Here is a 17727-nt window from a genome sequence, read left to right as displayed (position 1 = left end):
TTGCTGACAAAAATAGACTGGAACTCTGGAAAGGAAAGCTTGCCCTTCATCCAAGAATCTCAACTGATTGTGAGCTGCTGCACAGTAAATTTATCAGGACTCAGCATTACTCTGTGTTCATTCTAAGTTAACATGTCATCAGTTCTTCAAAACTCAGCTGTTGCTGCCGTATCATTTTCCAAAAGGAGTAAATACATTGCAATATACATTCTATACAGAGAATAATACCGTCCTGATGCACAATGCAGAGCCATGTGACCAGACCATGAGTGACCATTTCTTTAGGGAAGTTCTGTTGCCCCCGATGCCGGGGAGAGCTCATCAGCCAACACTAATCAAGCACCAGGCACGCTTCATATACATCATAACATTTACTTTCACACGGACCCTGGCGTTATTACTCCCATTTTACAGATGTGGAAACTGAGGTTCAAAGTTTCGAAACTTGGGCTTCCCTGGTGGCGCAGTGGTTGAGAATCTGCCTGCTAATGCAGGGGACACGGGTTCGAGCCCTGGTCTGGGAAGATCCCACATGCCACAGAGCAACTGGGTCCGTGAGCCACAATTACTGAGCCTGCGCGTCTGGAGCCTGTTCTCCACAATAAGAGAGGCCGCGATAGTGTAAGGCCCGCGCACCGCGATGAAGAGTGGCCCCGCTTGCCGCAACTAGAGAAAGCCCTCGCACAGAAACGAAGACCCAACACAGACAAAAATAAATAAATAAAAAATTAAATTAAAAAATTAAAAAAAAAAAAAGTTTCGAAACTTGGCCAAAGTCACCAATTAAGGGGCAACATCTGAGTTCTACCCCCAGTCTAATTGCAAAGCCTCATTAGAGAGCAGGATACACAATTCACATTACCTTTAAGATCGGGTATGAGATTTCAAAGGCAGCTACTTTAGGCTATGTTTTCAGACACAGAAGGGAGGCACTCTTTGGTCCCCCTTTCGGAAGCTTCGGTCTACTCTCTGCCCCTCCTTGAACTTCTCCGCACTCCTGTTTTTCCAAAGCTGCTGCTCTTCCCCAACCGGCCAGCTGAAGCAAACAGGAAAGTGGAGAGGCACAGAATTTCCTGCCAGGAGACCATGGGGTCAGGTCCAGCTCTGTTACTATCTGCCCAACCTCCCTGGGTTTTCTATTGTAAAATAAGAGTGCTGTACTAGGTTAATGGTTTCCCCTATGTGAGCCTAAATAAAAGATACCTGACTTTTTAGCTGGCATAATCTCAGCTGTCTCCTAGCCTAAAATACCATGACTGGCAGTGATTTCTCATGAAGCCTTTCTTGACAGCTCACACCAGCCCATCCTCATCTCTTTCTTCTCTGAATTCATGGCTCATCATTTGTGTATACAAGGCTGCCCTGACATTTACAGGGCCCAGGGCAAGAATGCAAAGGGAGACCCACATACCATTGGTCTAAATATGCAAAAGTTATCAATAAACTAACAAGCCATTATATAAAACGTGTTCTATCCTTCAAGGTGACAAATAAATCTTCATAACGCACTGGGAGCCCGGGCTCAAATTTAGAATCCTCAGACCTCTTGGAGATCTGCACGGGAAAGTGACAGTGCAGGAGGGGTCATCTTGGCTCAGGACTCTGGCCCACAGCCCTCCCTGCCTCCTTCCCAACTTGGCCCGTTCCCACAAGGAAGGACATCATGTTTGCGGGTGTGAACACAGCAGCACACGCATGCAAGGTACACATGTTCCATCAACCTTCCCCAACACACACACATACACACACACACACACACACACACACACAGAGCTGTCCCTTGCCCACCGCTGGGTCCTACCGTGTGTGTTCATTCTCTGGAGAAGAGACTTGGAAAAGAACACATTCAGACCCTGAGGGTTGGCTCAGGACCACTGGGATGGGGTGGAATCCTAGGAACCCACAGCACGGTCCGGAAGAAGGTGGGTGGACGCCTCGCCGGTCACACACTTAGCACACTGCTTCCCGGGAAGGTGGGCTCTGTACGAAAGAAAGCCGAGCCCACCAAGACATGGGTGCAGAGCAGGGGGCCCTCTTGCTGGAGACTGAAGGCAAGAGGGTCATTCCTTTCATGCTTTCTTACTTTTAGCTCCCCTTATTTTCCTCTTGTCAGATAAGATCTTTAGACAGTTTTGCTTCCTGTGGGTACCAGGTTTAGGTAAGAGAACTGGATATTTTACTCCCAGCCTATGGACAGGGTTTCCTTTGCAGAACACCTTTTCTCTTGCAAGATTCCTTACTTAACATTCATACAGAATTCTAGAAACCCAATCTACCATCAACCGTTTGGATTTAACTATATATCACTAGAGTCATAGCTCAAAACTATTTCCTCTCCACTTCATCTTGAAGTTGATTTTCTAATTTACTTGTTGTTTATTGTAACCAGATTTCTCTAGTATATTCATCACATGAAATATCGATGTTTCAGTCTTTGAAACCACGTATGTCCACGTACGTGTTTCTGTTGCTACCTGGAGGTATGGTTCTTCAGCTGGATGTGGGAATCTTGGATTACAGCCTTTTCTAGCAGCAGTTCGTAAATACCATCTAACTGTCTCCCAGCCTCAAGTAATGACAAAGGAGACATTCAACACTGCTTCAAATCTTGTTCTTCAGTAAGTTTCTTATATTTTAGTTCAGAAGCTGTTCTGCTTTGTAGGGGGTGAGCCCAGCAGAGAGTGAGGGGGAAGCTAGCAAGGTCCTCTGCACCTGAATCCTGGCAGATCCCCAGGCAAAATATGGAAGTCTGGAAGCCCAGCAGCTATTTTGCTCAAAAGAAGTAGTTGGGCGAGGAAGGGGGCACAGAAGCATTGGGTCACCATCTTCCCAGAGAACTCCCTACATTCACAGCACGTTTTAAATGCACCTGTGAAATCTTGAAGGATTCTGACAAATTACCCTCCACAATGCCATTCCCTACTCATATACCATAATATATGATCATGTTCTTTCTTCTACAACCTCGTAATGATTAGATACTGTCAATCTTTTAAAATTTTTCCATCTAATGAATATTAAATGCTATTTCATTGTTATTGTTTAAATAGCTTTATCGAGATAGAGTTGAACACAGTAAACTACATATTCTTCAATTGTACAATTTTCTAAGTTCAACACATCTGACACCCATGAAACCACTACCACAAACAAAATAATAAACATATACATCACTCCCCAAAATTTCCTTGTGCTTTTTAAAAAAATCTCTCCATCCTGCCTTTCTTCACCCGCTCCACCCTCATTCTGCAGGAAGCCACTGGTCTGCTTTCTGACACAATAATTAGTTTGCATTTTGTAGAATTTTATATAAATAACATAAGTATTTTGAGATTCATCCATGATGTTGCATATATCAATTGCTCGTTCCTTCTTACTGCTAGGTAGTACTTCATTTCGTCGTATGAATATACCGTAATGTGTCAATTCACCTATTGTTAAACATTAGTGTAATGTCTAGCTTTTGGCTACCGTGAATAAAATTGCTAAGGGCAGTCATGTACAGATCTTTGTATAGACGCACTCCCTCATTTCATTTATGTAAACACCTAAGTGAATGGCTGGATTTTATGTCAGACCTTTGTTTAACTTTTTACTAAACTATAGAGCCATAGTTCTGGAACATAGTCCTGGGTTCACACCCACTTCTCTATGGCCTGGAAACTTGATGCAAGAAAATGGATTAATCATAGGGCTCACCTCTCTTGTTTTCTGTTTCTCTGGGATCACTTTCTTTTGTTGCCTGATGTTCAGTATGTTGGCAACCACTGTTTTCTACATGTTGCCTAGTTTTTTGTTGTTTCAGGCAGGTGGGTAAATCCAGTCCCATCTCAACCATATGCAGAAGTGTACCTTTTCCTAAGCTTTAAATTCTTTTTTATTTTTGTCACTCTTTTAAAAAAAAAATAAATACATTTAAGGCTACAATTTTTCTGGTGAATATTTTTTACATATCCCCTGAATTTTTGATACTTAGTTCCTTTTCTGCTCATTTTAATGGCTTCTAATTTCTACTTTGTTATGTTATTTCATCTATTGTCTAAAAGACCTTAAATGATTTTATTATAAAACATGCCCCAAATTTCAGAGAACAGTGCCATGAATGCCTACATACCATTTCCCCAGATCCAGCAGTTTAACAAGATTTTTCCACATTTACTTCACCTATGCATGTCTGTTTTCCTTTTCTTTGCTAAAGTATTTTCAAGAGAATCCTAGACATGTCATTTCCCTCCAGCATATTTTAGTCCCTGAAATATAAAAACATTTTCTTCTTTAATCACAACGTTATTATCACACGTAATAAAATTAACAATAATTCTTCAGAACCATTTTATGATCAAGTTCTCCTGATTATCTCAAAATATTTGTACACATTGTTTATTCAAAATAGGATGGAATCAGGGTCCACTCATTACATTTGGTGGTTGTGCTTTTTAAGGCTCTTTTCATCAAACTGAGGCCTCCCCTTTCCTCCACCATTGGCTTGTTCAATAAGCCAGACCAGTTGTCCTGTAGAATGTCCCACACTCTGATTTGTGTTTTCGTATCTCTGTGATTTTACTTAACTTCTTTTCTATCCCCTGTATGTCTTCTAGTTCGCCCTAGAGACTTGATTAGATTCAGGTTTAACTTTTTTTTTTTGGCAAGAATATGTTACAGCTGGTGCTGTGTTCCTCATATTGCATTACATCTGGAGGCACCTAATGTCTGGTTTCTATTTTTAGTGATGCTAAGACAGATCAAAGGGTTTGGGTGGTGACAGCCTGATCTCTCCATCATAGCTCCCCACCAATCATTGGTCAAGTGATATTATCCTTTGATGACTATTGCCTGATTCAATTATTTCATTAGGGGTGGCTAAGTGATACTTTCATATCATTTCTTTCGTATGTATTAGCTGGAATTCCTCTGTAAATAAGAACTGTCACTCTTCAGTTAGGGCTATTTGTTTATCCTGAAAGGCAAGATAACTCTTTCCGGGGCTTCCCTGGTGGCGCAGTGGTTGAGAATCTGCCTGCCAATGCAGGGGACACGGGTTCGAGCCCTGGTCTGGGAAGATCCCACATGCCGCGGAGCAACTAGGCCCGTGAGCCACAACTACTGAGCCTGCGCGTCTCGAGCCTGTGCTCCGCAACAAGAGAGGCCGCGATAGTGAGAGGCCCGCGCACCGCGATGAAGAGTGGCCCCCACTTACCGCAACTAGAGAAAGCCCTCGCACAGAAACGAAGACCCACCACAGCCATAAATAAATAAATAAATAAAAATTAAAAAAAAAAAGTTTAAGATAACTCTTTCCTTCTAATTGCCAATTTTCAGAGTAAGAAATTGGTGTCCTCAAGCGGGAAGCAGCCGCATAGCACAGGGAGATCAGCTCAGTGCTTTGTGACCACCTAGAGGGGTGGGATAGGGAAGGTGGGAGGGAGGGAGACACAAGAGGGAGGAGATATGGGGATATATGTATACGTATAGCTGATTCACTTTGTTATAAAGCAGAAACTAACACACCACTGTAAAGCAATTATACTCCAATAAAGATGTTTGAAAAAAAAAAGAAAGAAATTGGTGTCCTCAGACAAAACTACAATTCAAAAAGCTACATGCTATGATCATAGCAGCATTATTCACAATAGCCAAGACATGGAAGCAACCTAAATAGCCATTGACAGATGAATGGATAAAGAAGATGTGGTATATATATACAATGGAATATCACTCAGCCATAAAAAAAGAATGAAACAATGACATTTGCAGCAACATGGATGGACCTAGAGATTATCATGCTAAGTGAAGTAAGTCAGACAGAGAAAAACAAATACCATATGATATCACTTATATGTGGAATCTAAAATATGACACAAATGAACTTACCTATGAAACAGACTCACAGATGTAAGGAACAGACTTGTGGTTGCCAAGGTTGGGGAGAGGGATGGAGTGGGAGTTCGGGGTTAGCAGATGTGAACTATCATATATAGAATGGACAAACAAGGTTCTACTGTATTGCACAGGGAACTGCATTCAAAATCCTGTCATAAACCATAATGGAAAAGAATAACTGAATCGCTTTGCTGTACAGCAGAAACTAACACAACGTTGTAAATCAACTATACTTCAAAAAAAACAAATGAAATTGGCTCCCTGGTACTTCCAGTGATGTCCAATGAGCTGGGTCGCTCTCTCTCTCTCTCTCTCTCTCTTTCTCTCTTCCACATATTCAATTGGTTAAATTAATTGAAAGAATACATGTCTCTTATTAATTCCCCAGCTGTGCCCCTTTGTGAGTTGAGGGTCCCCTAGAGCCAGCAGCTTGGCTTTATGGAAGAGGCGGGGGATAAAATTGCCCTCAGAGAGCTAGCGGCCACTTTTTCACAGAGAGCTGTGACGCTGCAGGCTCAGGTGGGCTGAAACCTTCGCAAGCAGGGCTTGTTGGGTTCTCCGCACCTTGTAGTCATTGAGTTCAAGTTTACCCGCCTCAGATGGGAATATCAGGCAGGAGGGTCACCTGGCCTTCATGAGAGCCCAAGAGCCTAGCAGCTGCTTTTCAAAAGCGGGAACGCGGGGTGGGAGCGATCGCATCGGGGAGTGACACGTTCAAGACCCCTAGGTTTGCGTCTGAGCAGAGGCTGCCTCTCTTTGCCCGAGACTCCAATGGGCATAATCGTTAGTCACAGGGACTTACAGCTCGGAGGAGTCAGGATGACAGGTCCCCAAGGGTGGTAGTACTTCTCTACATGACCAGAATCATTCCCTCTGGCACTTACGGGACAAGACGTACAAGCACATAACACATCAATGCGTGCCATACGTCCAGATGTAAAAGCAGCTGCGCCAGCAACATTCATTAACTCCACACCTTATTAGAGAAATATACATTTAATATACTTGCTGAAAGGGACACTTGCTGGTATCTACTTCTGCTTGGGTCCAGTCAAGAGAAAGAAACCACACCTTAATTTAAAAGGGAAAGTTGAATGTAAAGAATTAATAACTGTAACAGGAGATTGGAATGATGAGGCGAGAACGAAAGAATGTAGAAAGCGCAAAAACAGGGAGCAGCCACTGTACTTAGGGCTGAGATGGAACCCGCTTTTCTCCACTTACCCCACCAGGTGGGCTGAAATCCACATCTTGTTGAGAGGGCGGCGGCTTGCTGAGAAGTTGTCGTGGTGTTGTGCTGGCCATATTCCTTGGAAATCTGCCCTAGAGGATGCCAGGGAAAGGTGTTCATGAGGAAGGACGGAGCTACAAAACCGCCCAGGAGTGCCGGGGGAGAGGGCGGTACGCTGCTGCCGCTGATGGAGGAGCTGTGAGCTCTGCGGAAGCTGGGTCCTGGGCAAGCCACCGGCTCCAAAGGAGGCTTACCTGGGGATGTGTGCTGGGCTGAGGGAGACACCGGAACTAGGAGGCAAACCCTGTCCTCCTGCGTCCTCTACCGACAAAGTTTAGCATTGTTCCATCTGGCAAAGGAAAAATCTTTAAAGGACCCACACCTATTTTCGCAGAGCAGGCAAAAAAGGGTGAATGTGAAGCAGAAAGTCAGGAAGCCCGTGATTGGCACCGTATACCTGTTGAAAGGGACCTTTGCTTGTATCGATATTTTGAAAAAACCCAGAATAAAATACAATAAAATGTTAAGTTAAAATGGTAAGTGGCAGGACTTTCGGTGTTTATTATATCCATTTTGTAACTTTCTAGATATTTTAAATCTAGTCTTGGTGAGAAAAAGTGCTTGATATATTTCTTAAGCTTGAGAACCCTTGAGCTGGTAGATAAATCCCTCTACGTCTAAAGAAACTGATCTACATGAAATTTTTAAACTTGTATGATCTGAATTCTGTTGAAGAAATAAGAAAGAACTTGTTCCCATCCTTTATTCATACTTTAATTTATTCATTAAACATTAAGAGCATCTCTTCTATGCTGATAACCATACCGGGTCCCAACACTCCTGTTCCTCACATCCAGGAGGTGAGAGACAAAATCTTGGCTAGTTAAACTGGACAGAAGAGAATGCAAGAGACATTTACACTCAGAAGGAGTTTTGGAAGTCCTCCTGGTACAGTGGTGCCTGTGTTGTGCTGAAGGAAATAACAAGAATTATCCAAGAGAGAATATTTCAGAGAGAAAAGCAATTGTTTGAAAAAAGTTAAAAGTCTAGCTCAATTTTCACCTATAAATTAATTAAACCAAGAGAATGGGAAAATGTATACTCTAAATAAGAAACACCTAAAAATTTTAAAATGAGATATAGTCTAAATAAAGTGAGTAATAAGTTTGATGGAATTGAAGCATTTATAAATGACCTGTGATCCTACAGCTCTCATTGTGCCAGAAGAGTTAAGAGAGAGAGAGAGGCTAAATTTGGGTCACAGTCAATTTTCTGACCATCTGCAATGCTAAAAGTTGTAAATGGTTGGGATAACTCAGCATGCATTTCAGACTAGAACCAACAGATTCTGGGACAGGTAACACATACACCTTTCATGAAATGTGCATTTAATCACATTCATCTTCTAAGTGAAAGAACATTTGCACGTTCTCTCCTGTCTATCCTGGGCTTCTCAAAGAGATACTGCAAGATCAGATCGCTGTTTTCCATGTGTGTGCAACTGAGTATTTCCGATCTTATTGTCTATGTGTTGAGGCATCCTGCAATCCTTTCCTTTGGGAGAAGCCACTGTGCTGTTATTCCAATACCTAGAGTGATTCATATGTCTGGAATGAAAAGACGATCCCAAATTGGTTCCACTGATAATGCCACTGTCATTGCTGTGCTTGGCCAGAGGACCAAGACTCTAATTAAATTGGCTGATCTTTTGACACGTGTAAAACACTTAAGCTGCCCTGCCATTCGGGGTTTCAACTTGCACTGACTTGTCGACTGAATTCTGATTTCTACTCAGGGTTTTCTGTAAGGGGTTAGAAAAAGATTGACTTGTTAAATTTGTTTCTTGCAGAACACTAAAATGGAATCCATCCTGTACTGCGATTAAAATCTCTTAACTGAAATGTTAAATCTTGAGGCTTTTTATTGTCATTTCCTTTTTTAATTAACAACTTTATTTTTTAGAGAAGTTTTCAGTTCACAGTAAAACTGAGCGGCAAGTACAGAGAGTTCCCATATACCACCCCTGCTCCCTCACATGCACAACCTCCATCAACATTTCCACCAGGGTGGTACCTTTGTTACAATCTATGGACCTGCACCAATACATCATCATCACCTAAAGTCCATAGTTTACATTAAGTTTCATTCTTACTCTTGTACGTCCTATCACTTTTTTTTTTAAATTTATTAAATTTATTTTATTTTTGGCTGCTTTGTGTCTTCGTTGCGGTGCGCGGGTTTCTCATGGCCGTGGCTTCTCTTGTTGTGGAGCACGGGCTCTAGGCACGTGGGCTCAGTAGTTGTGGCACGTGGGCTTAGTTGCTCCGCGGCATGTGGGATCTTCCCGGACCAGGGCTCGAACCCGTGTCCCCTGCATTGGCAGGCAGATTCTTAACCACTGGGCCACCAGGGAAGTCCACATCCTATCACTTTTGACAAATGTATGATGGTGTGGACCCAGCATGACAGTATCATACACAGTAGTTTTACTGCCCTAAAAATCCTATGTGCTTAATTCCCCTTTTTATCCCTAACTCTCCCTTAACCTCTGACAACTACTGATCTTTTTACTATAGTTTTGCCTTTTCCAGAATGTTGTATAGTTGGAATCATACAGTACATAGACTTTTCAGATTGGCTTCTTCCACTTAGTAATACGTATTTAAGATTCCTCCATGTCTTTTTTTAGCTCATTTCTTTTTTTAGCGCTGAATAATATTCCATTATCCAGATGGATCACAATTTGTTTATCCATTCATCTACTGAAGACCATCTTGTTTGCTTCCAAGTTTTGCAATTATGAGTTTATGAGTAAAGCTGCTATCAACATCCACATGCAGGTTTTTGTGTGGGCGTACTTTTTCATCTGCTTTGGGTAAACCAAGGAGCAAAGTTGTTGGATCATATGGTAAGAGTATGTTTAGTTTTGTAAGAAACCACCAAACTGTCTTCCAAAGTGGCTGGACCATTTTGCATTCCCACCAGAGGTGAATGAGAGTTTCCGTTGCCCCATATCTTCACCAGAATTTGGCCTTGTCAGTGTTCTGGAATTTGGTCATTCTAACAGGTGGATAGTGGTATCTCACTGTTGTTCTAATTAGCATTTCCCTGATGATATATGATATGGACCATCTTTTCATATGATTATTAGCCATCTGTGTATCTTCTTTGGTGACGTGTCTGTTAAGGGCTGTGGCCTATTTTTAAATCAGGTTGTTCATTTTCTTACTGTTGAATTTTAAGAGTTCTTTATATATTTTGGATAACAGTCCTTTGTCAGATACATCTTTTACAAATATTTTTTCTCAATCTGTGGCCTGTCTTGTTCTCTTGACATATATTTGTCCTTTGCAGAGCAGAAGTTTTTAATTTGAATGAAGTCCACCTTATCAATTATTTCTTTCATGGATGAAGTTTATTTTTATTTGACCCATTATTTTACTTTTAACCCTGATAAACATTGCTGTCCTCTAAGCTTGCCGCTGCCCTCATAGAGATGATTAATTGAAACTTTCCTCCTACACATTGATGCTGTTTCTGTGGATCCCACAAAATTGCTGTGAGCATCAAATGAGACGATGTTTATGAATAGGTTTTGGAAACTGAAAAGCACGTGTTCCCATGTCAGGTAGCATTACTAGTCTCTTGATAGCAAACACACTTTTATTTTTTCTTTGGCCAATGGACTGTATTCATGATACCAGTTAAAAAGAGATCAAGTTCATATTACAGTCGACAATACCATTTGGAATCTAAGAAATAAGAGGCAGCAAATGTCATCTTTAATTCCAGAGGTTGTCAACTTTCACTCTCCTACAGAGAGAGTGGGTCTATTTCAGTGCTTTCTTCTGTCTCTGGAAGCACCAAGAATTATTTTGATTTTGCAAGATTTTCCCAGTTTACATTCATCTCCTGCTTCAGGATTTTCTTTCCATTTATTTTGGTATAACTAAATAAAAGTGCAGTACACTTTAACTGAATAAGTGAAGACAAGAAAAAGAAACCAGAGAGAGAGAGAGAGAATAGGTGACGCTCCAAAAGTTTCTGAGTTTTCTTGCTGAAATTCTAGTCAACAACTATAGAAAGAAAGTGTCATTATTGGCAAATGTCCTAATGAAGTGGTTTATGACAGCTCATGTTACCTCTATCCCACTGTAATGAGAGTATATATTTGGAGCTGTCTTTCCACTAACTAGAGGGAAAGATCTTGAAAAAAGACAATTTCTTAGAGCATCTTCAATAGATTTATTCCTTGGTTCCTTATAATTTTGGTTATGTTGCAAATGGCATCTTTTAAAAATTATCCTTTCTAAAATGTTGTGGTTAGTGTATCATATAGTTTTGTACATGATCTTGTACAAACTCGAACTCTTTCATCAGTTCTAACAGTTTGTTGATAGAATCTATTGAATATTCCATATTGGAAATCCTATGGTATGAAATTTATTTCTTCCTTTCTAATCATTATACCTCTGACTTATTTCCTTGCTTTTATTGTAGTGTCCAGACCTGCAGCACAACACTGACTACAAAGAGTGATAGCAGATACCTTTTTTTTTTTCCTGTCTTTGTCATTTTTCTCCATTTAATATAATTCATGCTGAGGGCTCTCAGAGGATACCATTTATCATGTTAATGAAGTTTTCTGGCTCTTATGTTTGTTTAAAAAAATCGTGAATGATGTTGACTTATAACAAATCTTTTTTTTTTTTTTTTTGGATCTTTTAAGGACATCATATGGTTTTTCTCCTCTAACCTGTTAAAGGGAAGACTTACACAAATAGATGTTTTTTCCAACAATGAAGGTAGAATTCTTTTCTGATTAGCTCAATAATGGGCAGTCACTGGAGAAAATTCAACCAGTATATGAGTGTGTATGAGACACGCCTTGTGCGGCTCTTCAGATCATGCTTTCCTGCTCTCTGCTGCCTGACCCTGGGCTTCTTCAGGCCAGGGGGTCGCTTTACATCATCAAGAGAAAGTGCAGAGAGCTTTGCTTGATAGGAACCTATTATTAAGCGAGAAAACAACTCTTTACAAGCGGGGAGACTTGGAGAGGAAAAGTGGTCAAAGCTGAGCTCTCACCAGCTACAGCTCTGCTAGTAAAGAGCAAAGAAGAAAGGAAGCCTGTTGCTTTCTGTTGTGATGGGTCCCTAGGAACTTACATCTCTTCTAGGGTAGCACACTGCAGAGGCCTGCTTGTTCCAGGCTGACCGGCCAGGATGCTGGAAGGTTACCCGACACGGGGAGATCTTGTGTTCAACTTGAGTTTTCTTGCTGAAGATCCAGCCAACAACTGTAGGAAGAAAGGTCATCATTGGCAAAAGTCCTAACGAGGTGGTTTATGACAGTTCATGTTACCTCTAACCCACTGAAATGGGAGTTTTGTTGAAGGTCAGAGTTAGCATAGTGGGGAAATCAGGACAGTTTAAACTTTGGTTATGTGACTATGAGTATTTGGTGTAGGGCAGTTTTCAAACTGGGGCTTCCATTTTGGTTTTTCTTTAATAATATCTTCATTTCCAATATTTTTACTGACTGCCTGTCTCTCTCCATCTATATATGAGAGTGTGTGTGTGTGTGTGCGCGTGCACACGTGTGATATGTGTCCTTTCTCTCTTCGTCAGGTATGTCCCCTTAAGTGCATTAATTTTTCCTCTGTCTGCGTCTTGAAGTTCAAGTCCACAGATGCCTGGAGTTCATGTGCTTAAGCATAATTCTCCTACCAGTTAATAAAAAGGAAGGAGTAATATGAACACATTGGGAAAAAAGATTAAACTTCTTACTGTTTAATATTAAATGCTGACACTGAAGAAGATAAAATAAAACTTATAATTCACTACAAAAACAAGGGCATAGATCACAATCTGGTCAACGAGTGTTGTCAATTCAAAGAATATTTACAGCCAGTCTCTTCATAATTTAAGTGCCCTGTAATCTTACAAGTCATGTATGAAAGAAGCAAATTTGATAACAATCTAAAAATTCACATGACATTACCAATAATGGGTTACAAAGCTAAAAGAAATTTTATCAAAATATCATTAATTATAATAGATTTAAATTAATCATGCCAGAAGAAAAAAACTTTATTAATGTTTTATCTTCTCTAAGAAATATGATATTATATTGTTACCATATAAAGTAATCAAAAAGTAGGCAGGCAAAAATTTAGGAAATATTTTTAAAGTGTGGTAGGAAGTTTATATACTGATAGAGTATTTAATATATTATTATATAATAATGATTATATTATATAGTTATAATTATATAATGTATTATATAGTTATAATTATAAATTATATACAGTAAATCATGATTAATATATTATTTTTATGTACACTATTTTTCCTCTTTAAAGAATTTTTTTATTGAATGAAAGAGTCTTTAATTCTATAGTGCTTTACAATTTTCAAAAGTTTCACACACATGATTTTATATAATCCCATAATAAGCCTTTTTTTTCTCCTAGCCCTGTATTTCCCTCTCCCTGCTGGTAACCACTAGTTTGTTCTCTATATCTATGAGTCTGCTTCCTTTTTTTTGTTTTATTCACTAGTTTGTTGTATTTTTTAGATTCCATATATATAATTATTATATAGTTATATTATATAATGCATTATATAGTTATAATAATTATATTTATTATATATAGTAAATCATGATTGACATATTATTTTAAAAATACTCTTTTACATCTTTTAGAATTTGTTAATTTGGGTGATTTCTCATTTTAAATAAATATTACTTTTGTACCAAATTTTGGATTTGTAATTAAACATGTTTTTCCTTAAAGAGGACACTCCCCCCAGGTTGTATAAACATCAGGCCCTGCCCCAAACCTGGATTTACGCAGACCGCACACCCTGTCTGCCCAAGGACGTATCTTCCGTCCTCCAAAAGCATCGAAACCCCAAAGCCTTTGGATGCCAGGCCTGCACCCAAGTCTAACACACCCCACGCTGTGGTGGCGCGCATTAGTTCACTTATTATTGTGGCTTTGATTTCCCTCTTCATTTATGGCATCTGGGGGTTTCCCTTTCTTTCAAGCTTGGATATGCATTTCTAAAGCATCTTTGAAAATACTTTATTGGGTATTTTATGTGTTGGGAATGGAAAGGAACGCCTGCACCATGTTCATCAGTACGTGGCCAGAAGTGAACACTTGCTTTCTTTCGTAACTTTATTGACGCACACATGACATAGGATCCAAATTCCTCTTGAAGGAACTAATGATAATGCTGAACAGGCCTTGTACTTTTCAAAGCTCTTTCATATACTTTGTTTCATTTGGCCCCTAATGGTGAAGGGGCCAAATGAAAAGGATCTATGAAGGATCAAATGAAGGATCTATGCAGTAAGTATGTAAGAGGTGTTATCACCCCTAACAGATGAAGGAAAGGGAGCCTGGGGCCGTGACTTCTCTGGGATCCCACAGTTGGAAATTGGGAGGGCTAGGCTTCCATGGAACTGCCCGCCCCTCTCTGCTCCTCCACGCCCCCTCGCTCCTTTTACCTGGCTCGGCACTGAAATCATTCAGCGTATCTCCCCAAACCCATGACAGCACAGCCCTAGATGAGAACCCGTGCTTCTCAAATGGAGTCTGCCCTAGAATGAGGGGAAAGAATGAAAGGAATTCTCCACTGTGGCCCATCCCAGAAGAGTCCCATCAGGTAAACATTCTTTCCTAGTAGAAATCTGTTGGGAAAAAATTATCTTTCTGAACACAGGTCAACTGCTGTTGCTAAAATTGGAGCATGATTAGTTACCACTAAAAAAAGTCCCTCTAAAAAGTGCCATTTCCAAGCAGCTGATGGCAATATGGAAAGAACAGATGGTATTGGAGGCATCCGCGTCTGGCGGGGAGCTGGAAGGGTTGTTGTAGTCATTTCTGCTTCCTGGGTAATAAAACTGGAACTGGGGGAAGGATCATCTCCCATCCTCATTCTCAAAGTTGAATTATTGTGAAGGGATTTTTTTTCCATACTGATAGATTCATTTGGTTCCATCTATCCTACGATTAAGGTGAGCATCAGAAAGCTATTGTTTATTAAATGTTAACTTAAGAGGAATGTTACTAGCGAACTAACCCTTATTTCGTAGACATTTCGGTCAGAATTTCTTATCTAAACCTACTGCCCAAGCATTATGTTCCTCCATGTGACTAATATCACAGGTTTATAGCTCAGCTCCAAAGCATTTTTGTCTCTTTTGATGACATGAACCCTGGCAATTACCAATTGTGATTTACACACGGTTGCAGTCGAAGATTCTTCTAAAACAGCAATGACATATCTTTGAGGGGAGATCTGTTTTAAGAACTGGCTTGAGAAAAAATTAAAAATAGAAACAAACAACCAAGTACATCCCTTCTTCGAAATGCATGTAAGTCCGTCAAGGTACTCATGGTTTCCTGTCAGAGCCACTTTGTAAGGCGGATAATTTATGGGGAGCCGTGCCTTTCCGTGTGGTTAAGTGTGGACTCAAATGCTCAGGACCCGGCAGGTGCTATTTTTAAGATGAAAGGGCTATAACTTCACTTGCTGTTTCCAAACATACTGGATGATTTCACTCATACTGTTTCTTCCATCCTGACTGGTAATGTTTGTCATTATATAAAGGGCATTTAAAATGAAATAGAAGCAAATTCTTCTATGTCCACAAGCTTGACAAAATGTAAGTGTTGCCTGAATGTGTTTTAACTCCTACTTTAGAATGTCTCACGGTGGTCTCTCTTGAACAAGACAAGCAATCCATCATCTTCATGTCTCAGTCAAACCAAGACAAGAAGAGTCCCATTTTAAGGTCCTGCTGTGCAGGCTTCCCATGTCTGAGCCTCCACAGTGCTAGCTGGTCTAAATCTTTACATCTCCCAGAGCAGCGTCAATGAACCCTTTCCTCTGGCACCCTCAGGGGCTCCCCGAGAAATCTGGCAAATGAGGGGAGGGGGCATTGCAGCAGCCCTAAATCATTTGACAGAACGGATCATGAACTTTGAGCCACTGTGTTACCAAATAGTTGAGGGACCAGAAATTCTGGAATTGCACTTCACTGTGACTAAATATTTTCTGCATAACACACTGAAAATCACACACTTTTTGAATGCTAGTGGTTACCAGGGTTTTTCAGGAACTTCTAGTTTTCCGCTGAGACCCTCACCTCCCTGGAAGTGAATTACCACCGTAGCCTCCCTTATAAGTAAGGATGGTGGACATATATCTGTCTCATCAGCAACCCTTCCGTTGCAGAATTTTTGGGGAAGGTCACGTGAGAAGCATGAGCCTCTCGTTCACATTCTGGGATGGGACTAGCGGCCTGTGGTAAATGGTGATGAAACAATTAAGTTAGTGTCTCTGGTCTCCTGGGAATGCCTGCCTATTGAGGGACAAGCGTGGAACTAGTGAAGAAATGCCATTGTCTAGAGTTTTCAACTTGAAGAATGGCTCCATTCTCTCCAGATGCAATAGCCAATGAGACTAAGATTATCTTCCATTATAGAGAGGATGGGTCCCCATTTTGAAATTGTATTTATGAAAATAAGAAAGTGTGTATGCATAGGGTGGCAGGGAGGGGAGGAGGGCCACACACAACTCTTGCTTGTTATGGGCTCAGCATCCCTCCCGGAGTTGCCTGCACTACTCCTTGTGATGTGGTCGGATGCTTCTCTCACCCCGACCAGCCCTGACTATGAGGCAGAGCTTAGGACCAAGTTAAGACCAATCAGAGTCATGTCCCCCAGATCTTGAATCTACAGTTACACAAGGCGGAAGGTGAGTGCAGTGAGGCCCCCAGAGCACTGTTCAAAGAGAAGGCCATGAACGCCTGCTGCTGCTGAGATACGTGGGACCAGAGCCACCCTGGGTCCGTTATTTCTGAAGCCCCAGTGCTCAGCCTTTCCATTTGATTCAGAGAAATGGCCCAGAGCCCTTCCAAAGAACCCTGCTTGTCCGACCCACGACTTGAATGGCATACAATTTAATACAAGACATATTACTGATGACCTTCTAGGACACCAGACGCTGTGCCAGACTCTTTCAGATGTATAAAACTTCACTTCTTACCATGGGTAAAGGAATGACACCATCTCACATCCCTCGGACACATCAGGGCGCTCCATCCGCTGTCTCTGCATCTGTGCCGATGTGTTGGTGTAAAGCCAGCCCAGAAACCCTCTGGACCTGGAGTAGAATAGTTCTGAGGTCTGTATTTTGCCTCATTTCCAAGTCTTCCCCCACGGGATTAAGTCTTTTATCATCCCCTGCGGTAGGTATTGCTTCATAAACACCCATTGCTGGTGGCCTCCCTTGCCCTGGATTATTCTCCCTTCCTCACTTCCCCAAATAAACTATTTTCTCTCAAATCCTTGTCTCTGGGTCTGGTTCTGGGAGAAACCAGACAAAGCCAGGGGCTGCAGCGTTGGATCTCTGTGAGGGTGTGGCTCAGAGTCTGTTGTGTATGAGCCACTCGTAAACGCCAACCCACCCATTTCATGGATGAGGACGCTGAGACGGAGGCGGCAGGGATCAGCCTGCTGGTGGATGGCATTTGCAGGACGGCGATTAGAATTTACCCTGCATTCAACTCCTACCGATCGCCTAGACTGGGGTTCTCAGCCT

The 17727-nt window shown here is 41.2% G+C and overlaps 1 protein-coding gene across 4 annotated transcripts in view; it reads right to left on the bottom strand.

Moving 5' to 3' along the window:
- Positions 1–17727, bottom strand: part of LOC309616027 (uncharacterized protein) — a 75814-nt gene that overhangs the window by 47626 nt on the left and 10461 nt on the right. For 2 of the 4 annotated variants that reach the window (XM_082366198.1, XM_082366199.1), the window contains 4 exons: positions 17173–17289; positions 12277–12407; positions 7105–7203; positions 863–6951 (listed from right to left, as the gene is read on the bottom strand). In XM_082366198.1, coding sequence (XP_082222324.1) covers positions 6877–6951; positions 7105–7203; positions 12277–12407; positions 17173–17215 — 348 coding nt within the window. In that variant the 5' untranslated portion in view covers positions 17216–17289 and the 3' untranslated portion in view covers positions 863–6876. Of the gene's footprint in view, positions 1–862; positions 6952–7104; positions 7204–11450; positions 12408–17172; positions 17290–17727 lie in introns of those variants that run through there. The other 2 variants (XM_082366201.1, XM_082366200.1) reach the window with 2 other exon arrangements.

This window comes from Balaenoptera borealis (assembly GCF_965194805.1).
Source record: "Balaenoptera borealis genome assembly, chromosome: 18".
NCBI classification, from domain to species: Eukaryota; Metazoa; Chordata; class Mammalia; order Artiodactyla; family Balaenopteridae; genus Balaenoptera; species Balaenoptera borealis.
This window is presented reverse-complemented; position numbering and strand designations above follow the sequence as displayed.